Consider the following 24,221-nt stretch of genomic DNA (forward strand, 5'->3'; position numbering starts at 1 on the left):
GGGAGGTTGTACCGAGGGCCCAGCGGGGGAGGTTGTACCGAGGGCCCAGCGGGGGAGGTTGTACCGAGGGCCCAGCGGGGGAGGTTGTACCGAGGGCCCAGCGGGGGAGGTTGTACCGAGGGCCCAGCGGGGGAGGTTGTACCGAGGGCCCAGCGGGGGAGGTTGTACCGAGGGCCCAGCGGGGGAGGTTGTACCGAGGGCCCAGCGGGGGAGGTTGTACCGAGGGCCCAGCGGGGGAGGTTGTACCGAGGGCCCAGCGGGGGAGGTTGTACCGAGGGCCCAGCGGGGGAGGTTGTACCGAGGGCCCAGCGGGGGAGGTTGTACCGAGGGCCCAGCGGGGGAGGTTGTACCGAGGGCCCAGCGGGGGAGGTTGTACCGAGGGCCCAGCGGGGGAGGTTGTACCGAGGGCCCAGCGGGGGAGGTTGTACCGAGGGCCCAGCGGGGGAGGTTGTACCGAGGGCCCAGCGGGGGAGGTTGTACCGAGGGCCCAGCGGGGGAGGTTGTACCGAGGGCCCAGCGGGGGAGGTTGTACCGAGGGCCCAGCGGGGGAGGTTGTACCGAGGGCCCAGCGGGGGAGGTTGTACCGAGGGCCCAGCGGGGGAGGTTGTACCGAGGGCCCAGCGGGGGAGGTTGTACCGAGGGCCCAGCGGGGGAGGTTGTACCGAGGGCCCAGCGGGGGAGGTTGTACCGAGGGCCCAGCGGGGGAGGTTGTACCGAGGGCCCAGCGGGGGAGGTTGTACCGAGGGCCCAGCGGGGGAGGTTGTACCGAGGGCCCAGCGGGGGAGGTTGTACCGAGGGCCCAGCGGGGGAGGTTGTACCGAGGGCCCAGCGGGGGAGGTTGTACCGAGGGCCCAGCGGGGGAGGTTGTACCGAGGGCCCAGCGGGGGAGGTTGTACAGAGGGCCCAGCGGGGGAGGTTGTACCGAGGGCCCAGCGGGGGAGGTTGTACCGAGGGCCCAGCGGGGGAGGTTGTACCGAGGGCCCAGCGGGGGAGGTTGTACCGAGGGCCCAGCGGGGGAGGTTGTACCGAGGGCCCAGCGGGGGAGGTTGCACTGAGGGCCCAGCGGGGGAGGTTGTACCGAGGGCCCAGCGGGGGAGGTTGTACCGAGGGCCCAGCGGGGGAGGTTGTACCGAGGGCCCAGCGGGGGAGGTTGTACCGAGGGCCCAGCGGGGGGTGGGGGGGAGGTTGTACTGAGGGCCCAGCGGGGAGGTTGTACTGAGGGCCCAGCGGGGGAGGTCGTACTGAGGACCCAGCGGGGGAGGTCATATTGAGGGCCCAGCGGGGGAGGTTGTACTGAGAGCCCAGCGGGGGAGGTTGTACTGAGAGCCCAGCTGGGGCGGGGGGGGGGGGGGGGGGGGGGGGGGGGTGAGGTTGTACTGAGAGCCCAGCGGGGAGGTCGTAATGAGAGCCCAGCGGGGGAGGTTGTACTGGGGGCCCAGCGGGGGAGGTTGTACTGGGGGCCCAGCGGGGGAGGTTGCACTGGGGGCCAGCGGGGGAGGTTGTACTGGGGGCCCAGCGGGGGAGGTTGCACTGGGGGCCCAGCGGGGGAGGTTGTACTGGGGGCCCAGCAGGGGGGGGGGGGGGTTGGCTGCTCAGAGGCCCCAGCCTGTCTTCAATCTATTCAGCAAGGAGCACTCTTGCCATGATCGTTCAAAGTCTGCCATCCGCAGAGTTTGTCACAAGGAACTTGTTAGTGACTTTCCGTATTTATCATTCCGTGATGCAAAGAATATCTGCTGTTGGATCTTGCTCAGGAAGGCTGCTCTCTCTGGGATTCTGAGGGAAGACGGGCAATGAGTAGGTTCAGCAGGTCACCATGGAGTGGTGAGTGAGGTGCAGCACAGATAGTTTCAACCAGATAGTTTCAACCAGCTTCTGGGTTTGGTCAGTCTGCAGATGTGTGGCAGGGTGATGTTTGCGAGGACAGGAAGCCAGGAAGGGGTGTTGAGAGGAGAGTTCCAGTTACAATGCGCATTGTTGCATTTAACAGAGTGTCAACAAGATGTGTGTGTGATGACCTCTGCCAGGTGTACGATACCGAGCAGTGTAAGTGCGGAGGTCCAAAGTGTTGTGGCAGCAGAGTTCGGTTAGTGGGTTGTTTCTGGTTTTGAGCTTGATCTATACATGTGGGAATGAGCGGTGGGTGGTGCTTGTGTGCTCTCACACAGCAATCCCGGGAATAATCCACTAGTGCTCTAAAAACTCCAGATATTTTGGATTCTAATTTGTGGTAACAGAGTGGAAATGCAGATCATTCACACTTCCCCATACCCGAGGGGGGTGCAGGAAGAACATACAGGAAGATACCACATTGTGGACCTAAAGATGGTCCACTGGATGTGTGGCTTTCCCTTTAAACTCTCTTCAGTATGCAGTTCATTACCCAGCAACTATGGTCACTAAATAGGCGAGGAGCTGGATTAGGGGTTCGCTCCTGACCCACACTCTGAGCCCTGCCTTTGTAACTCAGAACAAGTAAAAATAAATAAATAAACATGGTGCAAAGGTCACAGTGATTCATCCTGCAACACTGCGAATAATGTCACTCAACATTGCCAAGTTTCACTCCCTCTCTATAAAACCTGCTCATTAACATATTCACAACAAACATGCCCGAGATTCAGATTTCGAATTGTATTGCTCCATTCAACGCCATAACCCAGCACCAATAAAGGAGACATCAACCAGCCTGGGAGAAATTCATCCTCAACATTCCCTCTTGGGAGGAGTGGAAAAGGAACAATTAAAAGGGAACCTTCACCTGCAGCAGTGGAATCCTATAGAATCTTACCTGAATCTTCCAGAAACAGCTGTACTGCCATCAGCACTTTCCCCTGGGGCTGTAGGTCCAGCTGTGGAGAGACAGGTAGACACAAATGAAGACTGTAACATCCCCTCACACAGTCACACTAGGGCACAGACAACTGACATCTACTGTCCGGACACTGCAAACAACCACACTCTGAGTCAGAACATTGATGTCACAACCAAGCTGGTACAGCAATGCAGCACTGTCAGAGGGTCAGTACTGAGGGAGTGCTGCACTGTCAGAGGGTCAGTACTGAGGGAGTGCCGCACTGTCAGAGGGGCAGTACTGAGGGAGTGCCGCACTGTCAGAGGGTCAGTACTGAGGGAGTGCTGCACTGTCAGAGTGTCAGTACTGAGGGAGTGCTGCACATTCAGAGGGTCAGTACTGAGGGAGTGCTGCACTGTCAGAGGGTCAGTACTGAGGGAGCGCTGCACTGTCAGAGGGTCAGTACTGAGGGAGCGCTGCACTGTCAGAGGGTCAGTACTGAGGGAGCGCTGCACTGTCAGAGGGTCAGTACGGAGGGAGCGCTGCACTGTCAGAGGGCCAGTACAGAGGGAGTGCTGCACTGTCAGACGATCAGTACTGAGGGAGTGCTGCACTTCAGAACATCAGTGCTGAGGGAGTGCTGCACTGTCAGTGGCTGGGGGGGTCACTGTCGGAGGGTCAGTTACCGAGTGGCCGGGGGGCACTGTCGGAGGGTCAGTTACTGAGTGGCAGGGGTGGGGTCACTGTCAGAAGGTCAGTTACTGAGTGGCTGGGGGGCACTGTCGGAGGGTCAGTTACTGAGTGGTGGGGGTGGGGTCACTGTCGGAGGGTCAGTTCCTGAGTGGCAGGGGTGGGGTCACTGTCGGTGGGTCAGTTCCTGAGTGGCAGGGGTGGGGGTCACTGTCGGAGGGTCAGTTACCGAGTGGCTTGGGGGGGGGACTGTCGGAGGGTCAGTTACTGAGAGGCCGGGGGGTCAGTTACTGAGTGGTTGGGGGTCGCTGTTGGAGGGTCAGTTACTGAGTGGCTGGGGGGTGGGGGGGTCACTGTCGGAGTGTTAGTTACTGAGAGACGGGGGGGTCACTGTCGGAGGGTCAGTTACTGAGTGGCTGGTGGTCACTGTTGGAGGGTCAGTCACTGAGTGGCTGGGGGGGGGTCACTATCGGAGGGTCAGTTACTGAGTGGCTGGGGGTCACTGTTGGAGGGTCAGTTACTGAGTGGCGGGGGAGGTCACTGTCGGAGGGTCAGTTCCTGAGTGGCGGGGTGTCACTGTCGGACGGTCAGTTACTGAGTGGCTGGGGTGGGGGTCACTGTCGGAGGGTCAGTTACAGAGTGGCTGGGGGGGTCACTGTTGGAGGGTCAGTTACTGAGCGGCTGGGGGGGGGGGGGGTGTCACTGTCGGAGGGTCAGTTACAGAGTGGCTGGGGGGTCACTGTTGGAGGGTCAGTTACCAAGTGGCCGGGGGGCACTGTCGGAGGGTCAGTTACTGAGTGGCATGGGTGGGGTCACTGTCAGAAGGTCAGTTACTGAGTGGCTGGGGGGCACTGTCGGAGGGTCAGTTACTGAGTGGCTGGGTGGGTCACTGTCGGAGGGTCAGTTACTGAGTGGCAGGGGTGGGGTCACTGTCGGAGGGTCAGTTCCTGAGTGGCAGGGGTGGGGTCACTGTCGGTGGGTCAGTTCCTGAGTGGCAGGGGTGGGGGTCACTGTCGGAGGGTCAGTTACCGAGTGGCTTGGGGGTGGGGGACTGTCGGAGGGTCAGTTACTGAGAGGCCGGGGGGTCAGTTACTGAGTGGCTGGGGGGTGGGGGGGTCAGTCGGAGTGTCAGTTACTGAGAGACGGGGGGGTCACTATTGGAGGGTCAGTTACTGAGTGGCTGGGGGTCACTGTTGGAGGGTCAGTTACTGAGTGGCGGGGTGGGGGTCACTGTCGGAGGGTCAGTTACAGAGTGGCTGGGGGGGTCACTGTTGGAGGGTCAGTTACTGAGTGGCTGGGGGGGGGGGTGTCACTGTCGGAGGGTCAGTTAGCGAGTGGCTGGGGGGTCACTGTTGGAGGGTCAGTTACTGAGTGGCTGGGGGGGCGGTGTCACTGTCGGAGGGTCAGTTAGCGAGTGGCTGGGGGGTCACTGACGGAGGGTCAGTTATTGAGTGGCTGGGGGGGTCACTGTCGCAGGGTCAGTTCGCGAGTGGCTGGGGGGGTCACTATTGGAGGGTCAGTTACTGAGTGGCTGGGGGTCACTGTTGGAGGGTCAGTTACTGAGTGGCGGTGTGGGGGTCACTGTTGGAGGGTCAGTTACTGAGTGGCGGGGTGGGGGTCACTGTCGGAGGGTCAGTTACAGAGTGGCTGGGGGGGTCACTGTTGGAGGGTCAGTTACTGAGTGGCTGGGGGGGGTGTCACTGTCGGAGGGTCAGTTAGCGAGTGGCTGGGGGGTCACTGTTGGAGGGTCAGTTACTGAGTGGCTGGGGGGGCGGTGTCACTGTCGGAGGGTCAGTTAGCGAGTGGCTGGGGGGGTCACTGACGGAGGGTCAGTTATTGAGTGGCGGGGTGGGGGTCACTGTCGCAGGGTCAGTTAGCGAGTGGCTGGGGGGGTCACTGACGGAGGGTCAGTTACTGAGTGGCTGGGGGGGTCACTGTCGCAGGGTCAGTTCGCGAGTGGCTGGGGGGGTCACTGTCGGAGGGTCAGTTACTGAGTGGCGGGGGTGGGGGTCACTGTCGGAGGGTCAGTTCGCGAGTGGCTGGGGGGGGTCACTGTCGGAGGGTCAGTTACTGAGTGGCTGGGGGGTGTCACTGTCGGAGGGTCAGTTAGCGAGTGGCTGGGGGGGTCACTGTCGGAGGGTCAGTTACTGAGTGGCGGGGGTGGGGGTCACTGTCGGAGGGTCAGTTACTGAGTGGCGGGGGTCACTATCGGAGGGTCAGTTACTGAGTGGCCGGGGGTCACTGTCAGGGTCACTGTCGGAGGGTCAGTTACCGAGAGGCTGGGGGGTCACTGTCGGAGGGTCAGTTAGCGAGTGGCTGGGGGTCACTGTTGGAGGGTCAGTTAGCGAGTGGCGGGGGTCACTGTCGGAGGGTCAGTTACTGAGTGGCGGGTGTGGGGGTCACTGTCGGAGGGTCAGTTACTGAGTGGCGGGGGTCACTGTCGGAGGGTCAGTTACTGAGTGGCCGGGGGTCACTGTCAGAGGGTAAGTTACTGAGTGGCGGGGGGTCACTGTCGGAGGGTCAGTTACTGAGAGGCTGGGGGGTCATTGTCGGAGGGTCAGTTAGCGAGTGGCTGGGGGTCACTGTTGGAGGGTCAGTTACTGAGTGGCGGGGGTGGGGTCACTGTCGGAGGGTCAGTTACTGAGTGGCTGGGGTGGGGTCACTGTCGGAGGGTCAGTTACCGAGTGGCTGGGGGTCACTGTTGGAGGGTCAATTACAGAATGGCTGGGGGGGGTCACTGTCGGAGGGTCAGTTACTGACTGGCGGGGGGTCACTGTCGGAGGGTCAGTTACTGAGTGGCGGGGGTGGGGTCACTGTCGGAGGGTCAGTTACCGAGTGGCTGGGGGTCACTGTTGGAGGGTCAATTACAGAATGGCTTGGGGGGGGGTCACTGTCGGAGGGTCAGTTACTGACTGGCGGGGGGTCACTGTAGGAGGGTCAGTTACTGAGTGGCGGGGGTGGGGGTCAATGTCGGAGGGTCAGTTACTGACTGGCGGAGGGTCACTGTCGGACGGTCAGTTACTGAGTGGCGGGGGTGGGGGTCACTGTCGGAGGGTCAGTTACTGAGTGGCGGGGGTGGGGGTCACTGTCGGAGGGTCAGTTACTGAGTGGCGGGGGTGGGGGTCACTGTCGGAGGGTCAGTTACTGAGTGGCGGGGGGTCACTGTCTGAGGATCAGTTATTGAGTGGCTGAGGGGTCACTATCGATGGGTCAGTTACTGAGTGGCGTCTGGGCCGGGGTCTTGTTCACTGTCGGAGGGTCGGTTTCCAAGGAGGTGCCACCCAGTCTGGGTCAGGTTTTCAAATAGCGATTCTAACTTTTTGTTCAGGTGGATATTGAAGACTGCAATTGCAAGATTCAATGCCTTGATTATCGTACAAAGTCTTACAACACCAGGTTAAAGTCCAACAGGTTTGTTTCGATGTCACTAGCTTTCGGAGCGCTGCTCCTTCCTCAGGTGAATGCAGAGGTCTGTTCCAGAAACATATATATAGACAAATTCAAAGATGCCAAACAATGCTAGGAATGCGAGCATTAGCAGGTGATTAAATCTTTACAGATCCAGAGATGGGGTAACCCCAGGTTAAAGAGGTGTGAATTGTATTAAGCCAGGACAGTTGGTAGGATTTTGCAGGCCAGATGGTGGGGGATGAATGTAATGCGACATGAATCCCAGGTCCCAGTTGAGGCCGCACTCATGTGTGCGGAACTTGGCTATAAGTTTCTGCTCGGCGATTCTGCGTTGTCGCGGGTCCTGAAGGCCGCCTTGGAGAACGCTTACCCGGAGATCAGAGGCTGAATGCCCTTGACTGCTGAAGTGTTCCCCGACTGGAAGGGAACATTCCTGCCTGGTGATTGTTGCGCGATGTCCGTTCATTCGTTGTCGCAGCGTCTGCATGGTCTCGCCAATGTACCACGCTTCGGGACATCCTTTCCTGCAGCGTATGAGCTAGACAACGTTGGCCGAGTCGCACGAGTATGTACCGCGTACCTGGTGGGTAGTGTTCTCACGTGTAATAGTGGTATCCATGTCAATGATCTGGCACGTCTTGCAGAGATTGCCATGACAGGGTTGTGTGGTGTCGTGGTCGCTGTTCTGAAGACTGGGTAGTTTGCTGCAAACAATGGTTTGTTTGAGGTTGCGCGGTTGTTTGAAGGCAAGTAGTGGGGGTGTGGGGATGACCTTGGCAAGATGTTCATCGTCATCAATGACGTGTGTCAATGACGTCATCAATTATCGTGGCCAACATTCACCCCTCATCCAATAGCAAAGGAATTAGCCATTCATTTAATTGTTCCTTTGAACCTTGCTGTTTCAATTCATTCTCACATTCACCAAACAAAAAAAATAGCAACTAAAGCCCAAAAGTAATCCAAGGCATATCAAAACCACTGAGTCTGAGGATTGTGATAAGACTGGATAGAGACAGAAGAAAGCTCCCTTTACACTACCCCCATCAAATACTCCCAGAACAAGAGTAATACGGGTTTAATGGGAATATTGGCTGATAGTTATTTTGTACTCAAACTGTAAGGAGCATTGCGACTCTGCAAACAATATATTTAGAAATTCTTGCTTTAGCCGATTCTTTTTCAGCCACTGCTGTTTGCTCCTGTTTAACCACCTGTGCAGCAATGCTATCAGAATGGCTGGTTTAGCACACTGGGCTAAACAACTGGCTTGTAATGCAGAACAAGGCAGCAGCGCGGGTTCAATTCCCGTACCGGCCTCCCCGAACAGGCGCCGGAATGTGGCGACTAGGGGCTTTTCACAGTAACTTCATTGAAGCCTACTTGTCACAATAAGTTATTATTATATTATCATGGGACAGTTGTGCAGCAATGCAATCAGAATGGGGCAGTTGTGAGCAATGCAATCAGAATGGTACAGTTGTGCAGCAATGCAATCAGAATGGGGCAGTTGTGCAGCAATGCAATCAGAATGGGACAGTTGTGCAGCAATGCAATCAGAATGGGACAGTTGTGCAGCAATGCAATCAGAATGGTACAGTTGTGCAGCAATGCAATCAGAATGGGGCAGTTGTGCAGCAATGCAATCAGAATGGGGCAGTTGTGAGCAATGCAATCAGAATGGGGCAGTTGTGAGCAATGCAATCAGAATGGGGCAGTTGAGCAGTAAATGGAATGTCTGCTGGCCTCTGCCCTGTTGGCTCTTCACCCTGATCCTCCTCTGCTGCTTTACATCAGATGAAACCTCCTCTTTCTTGCTGATGTCACGCTGCTGCAAACAGTCATTGATGCAACTTACACAAAGCCAACATGCCCTCACTTACCCAGAACTCTGCCTTGCCATTGCCTTTCTTGCAGCGTTCTGCAAGGACCGAGACTCCCACAGTCATCTCAGAGAGAGGCTCCTCCGCACTCCTCATCAGCACAATCTGGATCACACGTCCCTCATGTATGTGAGCGTCAAAGGAAGACTTCCAGTTTGGATACATAGTTGGCTTCTTCTGAAGCAGCGTTTTTCCACGCTCTGCTCAAAGACAAGTAACACGGCTTATCAGCAACAGGGGGGTGGACAGTGGAAAACAGTGACAGGTGCCATATTGTGTGGCGAGCACAGAACTAGGAATCAAACCCATGGTCAGCCTGTCCCAAACCATCAACATTGGAACTCTGACAGAATGCAAGGATATTCATATTTCTTCTTTTAAATGTCAGAACTCTTGTTCACTTGTCACTTCTGTACGTATGACATTCCCTGGCGAGCAGTCAGGACCAGCCACAATACCTTTCATCTTTTTGTCCCAATTTAATGCTTAAAATACTTTTTTTCCACTTAATGTTATATCAATTACAATTATTTTGTCCGTACTCTTTGGAGCACAGATGTTAGTGATCGGAAACATCACTGACCTCTACATCCTGGATTCACCCTACAGTTACTGGTATTGCAATCAGCATGCCTCCTAAAGGATGCACTATAGGTACTTACCACCAAACATCACAGCTGGTATTACGGTATTAAACATCACAGCTGGTATTACAGTAATACGGTATTAAACATCACGGCCTGGTATTACGGTAATAGGGTATTAAACATCACAGCTGGTATTACGGTAATACGGTATTAAACATCACGGCCTGGTATTACAGTAATACGGTATTAAACATCACAGCTGGTATTACAGTAATACGGTATTAAACATCACGGCCTGGTATTACGGTAATATGGTATTAAACATCACAGCTGGTATTATGGTAATACGCTAGTAAACATCACAGCTGGTATTACGGTAATACGGTATTAAACATCATAGCTGGTATTACAGTAATATGGTATTAAACATCACAGCTGGTATTACGGTAATACGGTATTAAACATCACGGCCTGGTATTAAACATCACAGCTGGTATTACAGTAATACGGTATTAAACATCACAGCTGGTATTACGGTAAGGCGGTATTAAACATCACGGCCTGGTATTACAGTAATACGGTATTAAACATCACAGCTGGTATTACAGTAATATGGTATTAAACATCACAGCTGATATTACAGTAATACGGTATTAAACATTACGGCCTGGTATTACGGTAATATGGTATTAAACATCACAGCTGGTAATACGGTATTAAACATCACAGCTGGTATTACGGTAATACGCAAGTAAACATCACGGCCTGGTATTACAGTAATATGGTATTAAACATCACAGCTGGTATTACGGTAATACGGTATTAAACATCACAGCTGGTATTACAGTAATACGCTAGTAAACATCACGGCTGGTATTACGGTAATACGCAAGTAAACATCACGGCCTGGTATTACAGTAATATGGTATTAAACATCACGGCCTGGTATTACAGTAATATGGTATTAAACATCACAGCTGGTATTACGGTAATACGGTATTAAACATCACGGCCTGGTATTAAACATCACAGCTGGTATTACGGTAATATGGTATTAAACATCACAGCTGGTATTACGGTAATATGGTATTAAACATCACAGCTGGTATTACGGTAATAGGGTATTAAACATCACGGCCTGGTATTACGGTAATAGGGTATTAAACATCACAGCTTGTATTATGGTAATACGGTATTAAACATCACAGCTGGTATTACGGTAATACGGTATTAAACATCACAGCTGGTATTACGGTAATACGCTAGTAAACATCACAGCTGGTATTACGGTAATACGGTATTAAACATCACAGCTGGTATTACGGTAATACGCTAGTAAACATCACAGCTGGTATTACGGTAATACGGTATTAAACATCACAGCTGGTATTACGGTAATACGCTAGTAAACATCACAGCTGGTATTACGGTAATACGGTATTAAACATCACAGCTGGTATTACGGTAATATGGTATTAATCATCACAGCTGGTATTACGGTAATATGGTATTAAACATCACAGCTGGTATTACGGTAATATGGTATTAAACATCAGGCCTGGTATTACAGTAATACGGTATTAAACATCACAGCCTGGTATTACGGTAATATGGTATTAATCATCACAGCTGGTATTACAGTAATACGGTATTAAACATCACAGCTGGTATTACGGTAATATGGTATTAATCATCACAGCTGGTATTACGGTAATATGGTATTAAACATCACAGCTGGTATTACGGTAATATGGTATTAAACATCAGGCCTGGTATTACAGTAATACGGTATTAAACATCACAGCCTGGTATTACGGTAATATGGTATTAATCATCACAGCTGGTATTACAGTAATACGGTATTAAACATCACAGCTGGTATTACGGTAATACGGTATTAAACATCACAGCTGGTATTACGGTAATACGCTAGTAAACATCACAGCTGGTATTACGGTAATACGCTAGTAAACATCACAGCTGGTATTACGGTAATACGCTAGTAAACATCACAGCTGGTATTACGGTAATATGGTATTAATCATCACAGCTGGTATTACGGTAATACGGTATTAAACATCACAGCTGGTATTACGGTAATACGGTATTAAACATCACAGCTGGTATTACGGTAATACGCTAGTAAACATCACAGCTGGTATTACGGTAATACGCTAGTAAACATCACAGCTGGTATTACGGTAATACGCTAGTAAACATCACAGCTGGTATTACGGTAATATGGTATTAATCATCACAGCTGGTATTACGGTAATATGGTATTAAACATCAGGCCTGGTATTATCATTGCATTAGACTGCCCGAGTCTAGCTGCCAGTGGCCCCCACCCTGAAAGCTGATCGGGGTCGCTCCCACTCTGCAGGGGTCACTCCCACTCGGCAGGATTACATGGTGGTGGTTAGGGTCAGGGTCAACAGGGAACTCCCTCCCACCCCTCGATACCCCACGAGAAGGGGCTGGAATCTCAGAGTTGCAGCTTTCATACCTGTTGTCAAGGCTTCCTTCACCTTCACAGCGACAAATGGCGGCTGCGTTTCGGCTGAATTTAGGACAGATCCCACCTCATAGGAATTAAATGAGAGGCGAAGAAACGGAGACATAACTCAAAATGTCGGAGGCTCTGGAAAGGGAGGAACAAAATCCAAACAATTAAAACTCAAAGTTAATGTTTATGAAAATCAAAGCTTTAAGTATAACTAGCTGGAGGTTCTTCAAGTTAGGCAGGATGTTTGTGGAGGGAATGAATGTTAATGATTGGATGCCAATTGAATGAGCTGCTTTGTGCTGGATGGTGCGAGCTGCTTTTTAAAAAAGTTTAGAGTACCCAATTAATTTTTAGTCGATTAAGGGGCAATTTAGCGTGGCCAATCCACCTAACCTGAACAACTTTGGGTTGTGGGGGCGAAACCCACGCAGACACGGGGAGAGTATGCAAACTCCAACGGACAGTGACTCAGTATCGAACCTGGGACGTCGGTGCCGTGAAGCAGCAGTGCTAATCACTGTGCCATCGTGCTGCCCCTGGTGTCGAGCTTATTAAGTGCTGTTGGAGTTGCACTCAAACCAGACAAATGGAGAGCAGCATAAGGAGACTGTTCGACCTACTGCCAATAACACTTGATTCCCTTGTCTATTAAAACCAGTGGTTAGCACTGTTACTTCACGGCGCCAGGCTCTGAGGTTCGATTCCCGGCTTGGGTCACTGTCTGTGCAGAGTCTGCACGTTCTCCCCGTCTGCGTGGGTTTCCTCCGGGTGCTCTGGTTTCCTCCCACAAGTTCCTGAAAGACGTGCTGTTAGGTGAATTGAACATTCTGAATTCTCCCTCCGTGTACCCGAACAGGCGTTGGAAGTGTGGCGACTAGGGGATTTTCACAGTAACTTCATTGCAGTGTTAATGTAAGCCTACTTGTGACAATAAAGATTATCTACTTAACTCAACCTTGCATTAGCCAAGGCCTCTGAATTACGAGTTCAGTGACATTACTACGATGACACAATTTCCTCCTTTGCCTATGCTGATAGGGGATGGACAGTAAATGGGCGGGCCATGTAGATGTGCAGTTCCCCCTTGCTACAACACACAAATCTTTCTGGAGAATCGCATCCATCATGATTTTCAAAGATTTTGCTTCATCATAGAATCCCTGCAGTGCAGAAGGAGGCCATTCGGTCCATCGAGTCTGCATCGGCCTGAGAAAGAGCACCCTACTTAGGCCTCTTTAACGTTGGATTCGAGCAATTTTCCAACCCAAAAGGACTTTCCAGAATCGAAGGAATTTTGGAAGATTATGACCAATGCCTCTACTCTCTCTACAGTCACTTATTTTAAGGCCCTAGAATGCAGATCATCTGGTCCTGGGGACCAATCGCCCCTTAGTTTTCCCAGCACCTCTTCCCTGGTGATAATAATCATTTTAAGTTCCTCCATTTCACCTCTTGATTTTCAAGTATCTTTGGGAAGCTTTCCAAATTTTCCACAGCAATGAGAGACTCAAAATACTTCTGCACTGCTTCCTTGTTTTATGCAAAGATGAAGCGTTCTCCAAGGCGGCCTTCAGGACCCGCGACAACGCAGAATCGCCGAGCAGAAACTTATAGCCAAGTTCCGCACACATGAGTGCGGCCTCGACCGGGACCTGGGATTCATGTCGCATTACATTCATTCCCCACCATCTGGCCTGCGAAATCCTACCAACTGTCCTGGCTTGAGACAATTCACACCTCTTTAACCTGGGGTTACCCCATCTCTGGATCTGTAAAGACTTAATTACCTGCTAATGCTCGCATTCCAAGCATTGTTTGGCATCTTTGAATTTGTCTATATATGTGTTTCTGGAACAGACCTCTTCATTCACCTGAGGAAGGAGCAGCGCTCCGAAAGCTAGTGACATCGAAACAAACCTGTTGGACTTTAACCTGGTGTTGTAAGACTTCGTACTGTGCTCACCCCAGTCCAACGCCGGCATCTCCACATCCTTGTTTTATATTATCAATTCCCCAGACTGCTTCCAGAGAACCAACATTAGATTTAGTTACTCTTTTCCTATTGAAGTACTGATAGACAGCAGTGCTTTACAGGGACAGACCTGTCTCCGCTAGTACCTGGTGTTATACAGTGAGACCTGTACCCAGTTGAAATGCCTTCTGAATTCAAAGATGTGCAGGTTAGGAAGGTAGAAAATGCAGTCTTGATTTATAAAGAGCAGAAAGCTTCTGCAGTTACGATTCTGCAAAGTATTGCCGGTCTAGATTGACAGGGCGAGATGTACCAGCCACGTCGCGCTCGGCAGTGCAGCCAGTAGATGCTGGGTGAAGACTCACGCGGGCTCCCCAGCAGCCTGACAGGATCACTCAAGTCCCGCGAGGCATTGAGATCAGGAACCCGCCCACAATGGGCATGACCAAGCTTTAAATAGGCCTTAGACCTAGTATGGCCTACTCACCCAGGATCTACCTCCCCAGGGAGTCCCCAGCCAGGGGCCATTCAGTACTGGTCCATACAAATGTGGACCAGGCGGAACAGCACCGATGGAGCAGGGTGGCCCCCTGGCCCTCCCCCTAGAATATGGGCACCTTGACACCTCCTGGCTGGCATACTAGCATTGCCAAGGCCCCCGGGTGGCACTGCCAAGCCAGCAGGAACACTGCCAGGGCGGCTGTGCTGTCAAAGGTCAGGGCCCGAGGGGGGCCAAGGCCATGAAAGGAGGGTGGACAGGGGTTATGGAGGGGGGGGGGGGGGGGGGGGGGGGGATTGCAGGGCAGGTATGAAGGGGCTTCTGGAAGCAGGGAGCGGGCTGTAAAGAAACTTATGGGGGTCTGAAGTGGGGGGGGGGGGGCCCAGGGACCCCACAGTGGACTGTCCTCACTTGGGAGGTGCAGGGCAGTGTCCATGTGTGTGAGGGATGACAATTCCCATGGGTGGGCGGTGTGGGGGACACACAAGCTCACTCAGAGATTGGGGCACCCTTTCAAAATCCCCAGTGATGAAAAAACTTCAAAGTGTGGGCTGAACCGGTGGGAAACTTCACAGGACCCCAAAAAGTGACAAAATGTGGTTAGGTAGTGGTGGCGAACTCAGAAACTCCCAACAAAACCCACCACAAATGACATGTGGAAACTTTTCCGTTAGATCACACCCACAATTGTAGGTCACAATTGATCAAAGCTGTCACAATGCAATTGATCGTCTCAGGCATCAGATTGACAATAGACCTTTTATGGAAAGGTTGGTGGAAAGGAACAAAACACCAGACAAATTCTGTCAGCAAGTGAATGGTGGGGGGCGATATTTGGGTGATCTGATTGGCAGAGGCAAATAATCAGAGTCCACCTGTCAACCAATCAGCACTCTCTGCTCGTTGTCTCAGTTTGTTGTTTTTCCTGGTGAGTGCTGGACAAAAGGCTTTGACAAAATGTCTCTATTTCAACAAAATTCAGTTCTGTACTACCAAATGACTATTAATATCACCTTATTAACTCAGTACCAAATTTTGTTCGACAATGCTCCAATGAAGGGCCGAGAGATATTTCACTGCATTTAAGGTTCTGCATAAGTGCAAGTTTTGTATTCTATGTATCTGGGTCACAATCTATCCAATAATCCATTCCTCACGAAAACAACTACCCCAAAAACCTCTTCTCATGGACATGGAGCTGCCTTTCTCCTGATATGTCCGAGACAGAACCATCAGCATTTCATGGGGCTGGAATGGGAACTGAAACTTGGGCTGAGTGCTGACGATTTAATAAAAATGACTGTTGGTGAAATATTGCAACACAGTGAGGTCACTGTCCAGGGTCCAGTGCAGACAGAAAGTACAGAAACTACAGGCATTGCAGCTGTCCATCAGGAAATGATTTGAGTTTCACTATATCAAAGCCTCATTTGCAGGCACAGCATTTGTATAAAATTTCTGTTTGAGAAAAACCCTGTGATTAATGAGAGAGAACGGGGTAGGGGCCTGGGGGGCAGGTACAGGAAAGATGAGAGCGAGCATGAAAATGTTCTAATAATTATACGCAGATAGTGGGTATTAACTTGGGATTCACTTGAGGTTCTATAAATAAAGCGGCGATGACAATGTCACTGGACTGGTAATTCAGAGGCCCAGCTCTGCAGGCATCGGTTCAAATCCCACCAAGGCAGCCAGTGGGGAATTTAAATTCAATTAATGAAATCTGGAATTGAAAACAAGTCTCAGTAATGGTGCATCATTAAATTTTGTAAAACTCCAACTGGGTCACAATTGTCCTTTAGGGAAGGAAATCTGCCATCCTTACCTGGTCTGGCCGAGACGTGACTCCAGACCCACAGTAATGTAGTCTGAACTGCCCTCTGAAATTGCCTAAAAGGGCAATTAAGGATGGGGAACAATCCCAGGAAAGAATTTTTAAAAACACAGATTGAAACTGGGGATGCAGTGTTCAAAGGAAAATACTTGCAACGAAAATCTCTAAATAAATATGAAAATGTTGAAAGACATGACTGCAGTTCATCCCTTTGCCAGTTGGAGCTCATTCATTTTAGGGAGGGGTCAGGTAAGAAGATTAAAGAGACAATACTGTTTTGCAAAGAAAAGAATGCTTTCTGTTTCACAATTAGATTCCTGAAGGTTCCAGTTTCACTACAATTTCCATCCAGCCCTCTCCTCAACCCTGCCCACCCCATCCTACCCTCTCAGCCCCAGAGTACCAATCCTTTACCCGCTGACAGACCACCAACAGCACCATCAAGTATTATACTTTACAACATACAGCAACATAAGTGGATGGGTTTCTGGGTGCGAATGTACTGGCTGAAGGTTCAATCAAGGGATTCATACGGAGTGAAAGTCATTAAAACACTAATGGCATTGACAAAACATCAGAGAATGTTCACGTATGGGTTTCTCCACACAACCAGCAAATCCTTCAAACCAGCAGACGCCAGTGTCTCCCGTCCCCGCCAGCACACACGCCAGTGTCTCCCGTCCCTGCCAGCCGCACGCCAGTGTCTCCCGTCCCCGCCAGCCGCACGCCAGTGTCTCCCGTCCCCGCCAGCACACCCGCCAGTGTCTCCCGTCCCCGCCAGCATGCAAGCGTCTCCAGTCCCCACCAGCACACACGCCTGTGTCTCCTGTCCCCACCAGCACACACGCCTGTGTCTCCTGTACCCACCAGCACACACGCCTTTGTATCACGTCCCCACCAGCACACACGCCTGTGTCTCCCGTCCCCGCCAGCACACACGCCTGTGTCGCCCGTCCCCGCCAGCACACACGCCAGTGTCTCCCGTCCCCGCCAGCACACACGCCAGCATCTCCCGTCCCCGCCAGCACACACGCCTTTGTCTCCCGTCCCCACCAGCACACACGCCTGTGTCTCCCGTCCCCACCAGCTCACACGCCTGTGTCTCCCGTCCCTGCCAGCACACACGCCTGTGTCTCCCGTCCCCGCCAGCACACACGCCTGTGTCTCTCGTGCCCGCCAGCACATACGCCTGTGTCTCCCGTCCCCGCCAGCACACACGCCAGTGTCTCCCGTCCCCGCCAGCACACGCCAGTGTCGCCCATCCCCGCCAGCACACACGCCAGTGTCTCCCGTCCCCGCCAGCACACACGCCAGCATCTCCCGTCCCCGCCAGCACACACGCCTTTGTCTCCCGTCCCCACCAGCACACACGCCTGTGTCTCCCGTCCCCACCAGCTCACACGCCTGTGTCTCCCGTCCCTGCCAGCACACACGCCTGTGTCTCCCGTCCCCGCCAGCACACACGCCTGTGTCTCTCGTGCCCGCCAGCACACACGCCTGTGTCTCCCGTCCCCGCCAGCACACACGCCAGTGTCTCCCGTACCCGGCAGCACACGCCAGTGTCTCCCGTCCCCGCCAGCACACGCCAGTGTCTCCCGTCCCTGCCAGAACACACGCCTGTGTCTCCATCCCCGCCAGCACACACGCCTGTGTCTCTCGTGCCCGCCAGCACACACGCCAGTGTCTCCCGTCCCCGCCAGCACACGCCTGTGTCTCCCGTCCCCGCCAGCACACACGCCTGTGTCTCCCTTCGCTGCCAGCACACACGCGTCTCACCCGTTCCCCGCCTGCACGCACGCCTGTGTCTCCCGTCCCCGCCAGCACACGCTAGTGTCTCCCGTCCCCAACTGCACACACGCCTGTCTCACCCGTCCCCGCCAGCATGCACGCCTGTGTCTCCCGTCCCCACTCACGACAGTGTCCCCCGTCCCTGCCTGCACGCACGCCTGTGTCTCCCGTCCCCACTCACGCCAGTGTCTCCCGTCCTCGCCAGCACACGCCAGTGTCTCCCGTCCCCGTCAGCACACGCCAGTGTCTTCCGTCCCCATGCATGCCAGCGTCTCCCGTCCCCGACTGCACACACGCCAGTGTCTCCCGTCCCCGCCAGCACACCCCAGTGTCTTCCGTCCCCATGCATGCCAGCGTCTCCCGTCCCCGCCTGCACGCACGCCTGTGTCTCCCGTCCCCACTCACGCCAGTGTCTCCCGTCCCCGTCTGCACTCACGCCAGTGTCTCCCGTCCCCGCCTGCACACATGCCAGTGTCTCCCGTCCCTGCCTGCACACACGCCAGTGTCTCCCGTCCCCGCCTGCACACACGCCTGTGTCTCCCGTCCCTGCCAGCACACACGCCTGTGTCTCCCGTCCCCGCCAGCACACACGCCAGTGTCTCCCGTCCCTGCCAGCACACGCCAGTGTCTCCCGTCCCCACCAGCACACGCCAGTGTCTCCCGTCCCCGCCAGCACACACGCCTGTGTCTCCATCCCCGCCAGCACACACGCCTGTGTCTCTCGTGCCCGCCAGCACACACGCCAGTTTCTCCCGTCCCCGCCAGCACAGGCCTGTGTCTCCCGTCCCCGCCAGCACACACGCCTGTGTCTCCCGCCCCGCCAGCACACGCCAGTGTCTCCCGTCCCCGCCAGCACGCACGCCTGTGTCTCCCGTCCCCACAGCACACACGCCTGTATCTCCCGTCCCAGCCAGCACACGGCAGTGTCTCCCGTCCCCGCCAGCACACGCCAGTGTCTCCCGTCCCCGCCAGCACACGCCAGTGTCTCACGTCCCCGCCAGCACACACGCGTCTCGCCCGTCCCCGCCTGCACGCACGCCTGTGTCTCCCGTCCCCACTCACGCCAGTGTCTCCCGTCCCCGTCAGCACACGCCAGTGTATTCCGTCCCCATGCATGCCAGCGTCTCCCGTCCCCGCCTGCACGCACGCCTGTGTCTCCCGTCCCCACTCACGCCAGTGTCTCCCGTCCCCGTCAGCACACGCTAGTGTCTCCCGTCCCCAACTGCACCCACGCCTGTCTCACCCGTCCCCGCCAGCACGCACGCCTGTGTCTCCTGTCCCCACTCACGCCAGTGTCTCCCGTCCCCGTCAGCACACGCCAGTGTATTCCGTCCCCATGCATGCCAGCGTCTCCCGTCCCCGCCTGCACTCACGCCAGTGTCTCCCGTCCCCGCCTGCACACATGCCAGTGTCTCCCGTCCCTGCCTGCACACACGCCAGTGTCTCCGGTCCCCGCCAGCACACACGCCAGTGTCTCCCGTCCCTGCCAGCACACACGCCAGTGTCTCCCGTCCCCGCCTGCACACACGCCAGTGTCTCCGGTCCCCGCCAGCACACACGCCAGTGTCTCCCGTCCCTGCCAGCACACACGCCAGTGTCTCCCGTCCCCGCCAGCACACACGCCAGTGTCTCCGGTCCCCGCCAGCACACACTCCAGTGTCTCCCGTCCCTGCCAGCACACACGCCTGTGTCTCCCGTCCCCGCCAGCCGCACGCCAGTGTCTCCCGTCCCCGCCAGCACACACGCCAGTGTCTCCCGTCCCCGCCTGCACACATGCCAGTGTCTCCCGTCCCCGCCTGCACACACGCCTGTGTCTCCCGTCCCCGCCTACAAACACGCCAGTGTCTCCCGTCCCCGCCTGCACACACGCCTGTGTCTCCCGTCCCCGCCTGCACACACGCCTGTGTCTCCCCTCCCCGCCTGCACACAGGCCAGTGTCTCCCGTCCCTGCCTGCACACACGCCTGTGTCTCCCGTCCCCGCCTGCACACGTCTGTGTCTCCCGTCCCCGCCTGCACACACGCCTGTGTCTCCCGTCCCCGCATGCACACACGCCTGTGTCTCCCGTCCCCGCCTGCACACACGCCTGTGTCTCCGTCCCCGCCAGCACACACGCCAGTATCTGCCGTCCCCGCCAGCACACACGCCTGTGTCTCCCGTCCCCGCCAGCACATACGCCAGTGTCTCCCGTCCCCGCCTGCACACACGCCTGTGTCTCCCGTCCCTGCCTGCACACACGTCTGTGTCTCGCGTGTCCGCCAGCACACACGCCAGTGTCTCCGGTCCCCGCCAGCACACACGCCAGTGTCTCCCGTCCCTGCCAGCACACACGCCAGTGTCTCCCGTCCCTGCCTGCACACACGTCTGTGTCTCGCGTGTCCGCCAGCACACACGCCTGTGTCTCCCGTCCCCGCCTGCACTCACGCCAGTGTCTCCCGTCCCCGCCTGCACACATGCCTGTGTCTCCCGTCCCCGCCTGCACACACGCCAGTGTCTCCCGTCCCTGCATGCACACACGCCTGTGTCTCCCGTCCCCACTCACGCCAGTGTCTCCCGTCCCCGCCTGCACTCACGCCAGTGTCTCCCGTCCCCGCCTGCACACATGCCAGTGTCTCCCGTCCCTGCCTGCACACACGCCAGTGTCTCCCGTCCCTGCCTGCACACATGCCAGTGTCTCCCGTCCCTGCCTGCACACACGCCAGTGTCTCCCGTCCCCGCCTGCACACATGCCAGTGTCTCCCGTCCCTGCCTGCACACACGCCTGTGTCTCCGTCCCCGCCAGCACACACGCCAGTGTCTCCCGTCCCCGCCTGCACACACGCCTGTGTCTCCCGTCCCCGCCTACAAACACGCCAGTGTCTCCCGTCCCCGCCTGCACACACGCCAGTGTCTCCCGTCCCTGCCTGCACACACGCCAGTGTCTCCCGTCCCCGCCTGCACTCACGCCTGTGTCTCCCGTCCCCGCCTGCACACATGCCTGTGTCTCCCGTCCCCGCCTGCACACACGCCTGTGTCTCCCGTCCCCGCATGCACACACGCCTGTGTCTCCCGTCCCCGCCTGCACACACGCCTGTGTCTCCCGTCCCCGCCTACAAACACGCCAGTGTCTCCCGTCCCCGCCTGCACACACGCCAGTGTCTCCCGTCCCTGCCTGCACACACGCCAGTGTCTCCCGTCCCCGCCTGCACTCACGCCTGTGTCTCCCGTCCTCGCCTGCACACACGCCTGTGTCTCCCGTCCCCGCCTGCACACACGCCTGTGTCTCCCGTCCCCGCATGCACACACGCCTGTGTCTCCCGTCCCCGCCTGCACACAAGCCTGTGTCTCCCGTCCCCGCCAGCACACACGCCTGTGTCTCCCGTCCCCACTCACGCCAGTGTCTCCCGTCCCCGCCTGCACTCACGCCAGTGTCTCCCGTCCCCGCCAGCACACACGCCAGTGTCTCCGGTCCCCGCCAGCACACACGCCAGTGTCTCCCGTCCCTGCCAGCACACACGCCAGTGTCTCCCGTCCCCGCCTGCACACACGCCAGTGTCTCCCGTCCCCACTCACGCCAGTGTCTCCCGTCCCCGCCTGCACTCACGCCTGTGTCTCCGGTCCCCGCCAGCACACACGCCAGTGTCTCCCGTCCCTGCCAGCACACACGCCAGTGTCTCCCGTCCCCGCCAGCACACACGCCAGTGTCTCCGGTCCCCGCCAGCACACACGCCAGTGTCTCCCGTCCCTGCCAGCACACACGCCAGTGTCTCCCGTCCCCGCCTGCACACACGCCAGTGTCTCCCGTCCCCGCCTGCACACACGCCTATGTCTCCCGTCCCCGCCTGCACACACGCCTATGTCTCCCGTCCCCGCCTGCACACACGCCTATGTCTCCCATCCCCGCCTGCACACACGCCTGTGTCTCCCATCCCCGCCTGCACACACGCCTGTGTCTCCCGTCCTCGCCTGCACGCACGCCTGTGTCTCCCATCCTCGCCTGCACACACGCCAGTGTCTCCCGTCCCCGCCTGCGCACACGCCAGTGTCTCCCGTCCCCGCCAGCACACACGCCAGTGTCTTCCGTCCCCGCCTGCACACACGCCAGTGTCTCCCGTCCCTGCCAGCACACACGCCTTTGTCTCCCATCGCCGCCTGCACACACGCCTGTGTCTCCCGTCCCCACTCACGCCAGTGTCTCCCGTCCCCACTCACGCCAGTGTCTCCCGTCCCCGCCTGCACACACGCCAGTGTCTCCCGTCCCCGCCTGCACACACGCCTATGTCTCCCGTCCCCGCCTGCACACACGCCTGTGTCTCCCGTCCCCGCCTGCACACACGCCTGTGTCTCCCGTCCTCGCCTGCACACACGCCTGTGTCTTCCGTCCTCGCCTGCACACACGCCTGTGTCTCCCGTCCTCGCCTGCACACACGCCAGTGTCTCCCGTCCCCGCCTGCACACACGCCTGTGTCTCACGTCCCCGCCTGCACACACGCCTGTGTCTCCCGTCCCCGCCTGCACACACGCCTGTGTCTCCCGTCCCCGCCTGCGCACACGTCTGTGTCTCACGTCCCCGCCTGCACACACGCCAGTGTCTCCCGTCCTCGCCTGCACACACGCCAGTGTCTCCCGTCCCCGCCTGCACACACGCCTGTGTCTCCCGTCCCCGCCTGCACACATGCATGTGTCTCCCGTCCCCGCCTGCACACACGCCTGTGTCTCCCGTCCCCGCCTGCACACACGCCAGTGTCTCCCGTCCCCGCCTGCACACACGCCTGTGTCTCCTGCCCCCGCCAGCACGCACGCCTGTCTCCGGTCCCCGCCAGCACACCCGCCTGTGTCTACAGTCCCCGCCAGCACACGCCTGTTTCTCCAGTCCTCGCCAGCACGCACGCCTGTGTCTACGGCCCCCGCCAGCACACACGCCTGTGTCTCCGGCCCCCGCCAGCGCACACGCCTGTGTCTCCGGCCCACGCCAGCACGCACGCCTGTCTCCGGCCCCCGCCAGCGCACACGCCAGTGTCTCCGGCCCGCCAGCCCGCACGCCTGTCTCTGGCCCCCGCCAGCACACACGCCTGTGTCTATCGTCCCCAACAGCACTCACGCCTGTGTCTCCGGTCCCCGCCAGCAAACACGCCTGTGTCTATCGCCCCCAACAGCACTCACGCCTGTGTCTCCGGCCCCCGCCAGCACACACGCCTGTGTCTCCGGCCCCCGCCAGCACACACGCCAGTGTCTCCGGCCCCCGCCAGCACACATGCCAGTGTCTCCTGTCCCCGCCTGCACACGCCAGCGTCTCCCGTCCTCGCCAGCACACACGCCAGTGTCTCCCGTCCCTGCCTGCACACACGCCTGTGTCTCCCGTCCCCGCCTGCACACACGTCAGTGATCCCGTCCCCGCCTGCACACACACCTGTGTCTCCCGTCCCCGCCTGCACACACGTCAGTGATCCCGTCCCCGCCTGCACACACGCCTGTGTCTCCCGTCCCCGCCTGCACACACGCCTGTGTCTCCCGTCCCCGCCTGCACACACGTCAGTGATCCCGTCCCCGCCTGCACACACGTCAGTGTCTCCCGTCCCCACCAGCACACACGCAAGTGTCTCCCGTCCCCACCTGCACACACGCCAGTGTCTCCCGTCCCCGCCTGCACACACGCCAGTGTCTCCCGTCCCCGCCTGCACACACGCCAGTGTCTCCCGTCCCCGCCTGCACACACGCCAGTGTCTCCTGCCCGCGCCAGCACGCACGCCTGTCTCCGGTCCCCGCCAGCACGCACGCCTGTCTCCGGTCCCCGCCAGCACGCACGCCTGTGTCTCCGGTCCCCGCCAGCACACGCCTGTTTCTCCAGTCCCCGCCAGCACGCACGCCTGTCTCCGGTCCTCGCCAGCACGCACGCCTGTGTCTACTGCCCCCACCAGCACACACGCCTGTCTCTCCGGCCCGCCAGCCCGCACGCCTGTCTCCGGCCCCCGCCAGCACACACGCCAGTGTCTCCGGCCCCCGCCAGCACACACGCCAGTGTCTCCGGTCCCCGCCAGCACACACGCCAGTGTCTCAGGTCCCCGCCAGCACACACGCCAGTGTCTCCGGCCCCCGCCAGCACACACGCCAGTGTCTCCGGTCCCCGCCAGCACACACGCCAGTGTCTCAGGTCCCCGCCAGCACACACGCCAGTGTCTCCGGTCCCCGCCAGCACACACGCCAGTGTCTCCGGTCCCCGCCAGCACACACGCCAGTGTCTCCGGCCCCCGCCAGCGCGCACGCCTGTGTCTCCGGTCC

At 57.0% G+C, this 24,221-nt stretch overlaps 1 protein-coding gene across 2 annotated transcripts in view; it reads right to left on the reverse strand.

The window, feature by feature from the left end:
- Nucleotides 1-24,221, reverse strand: part of LOC140388659 (protein kinase C delta type-like) — a 147,323-nt gene that overhangs the window by 86,899 nt on the left and 36,203 nt on the right. For both annotated transcript variants that reach the window (XM_072473148.1, XM_072473147.1), the window contains exons 2-4: nucleotides 11,872-12,006; nucleotides 8,779-8,978; nucleotides 2,792-2,852 (exon numbers count right to left, since the gene is read on the reverse strand). In XM_072473148.1, the coding sequence (XP_072329249.1) occupies nucleotides 2,792-2,852; nucleotides 8,779-8,978; nucleotides 11,872-11,986 (376 nt within the window). In that variant the 5' untranslated portion in view covers nucleotides 11,987-12,006. The remainder of the gene's footprint in view (nucleotides 1-2,791; nucleotides 2,853-8,778; nucleotides 8,979-11,871; nucleotides 12,007-24,221) is intronic.

The sequence above is a fragment of the Scyliorhinus torazame genome, chromosome 13 (genome assembly GCF_047496885.1).
Source record: "Scyliorhinus torazame isolate Kashiwa2021f chromosome 13, sScyTor2.1, whole genome shotgun sequence".
In the NCBI taxonomy this organism is placed as follows: Eukaryota; Metazoa; Chordata; class Chondrichthyes; order Carcharhiniformes; family Scyliorhinidae; genus Scyliorhinus; species Scyliorhinus torazame.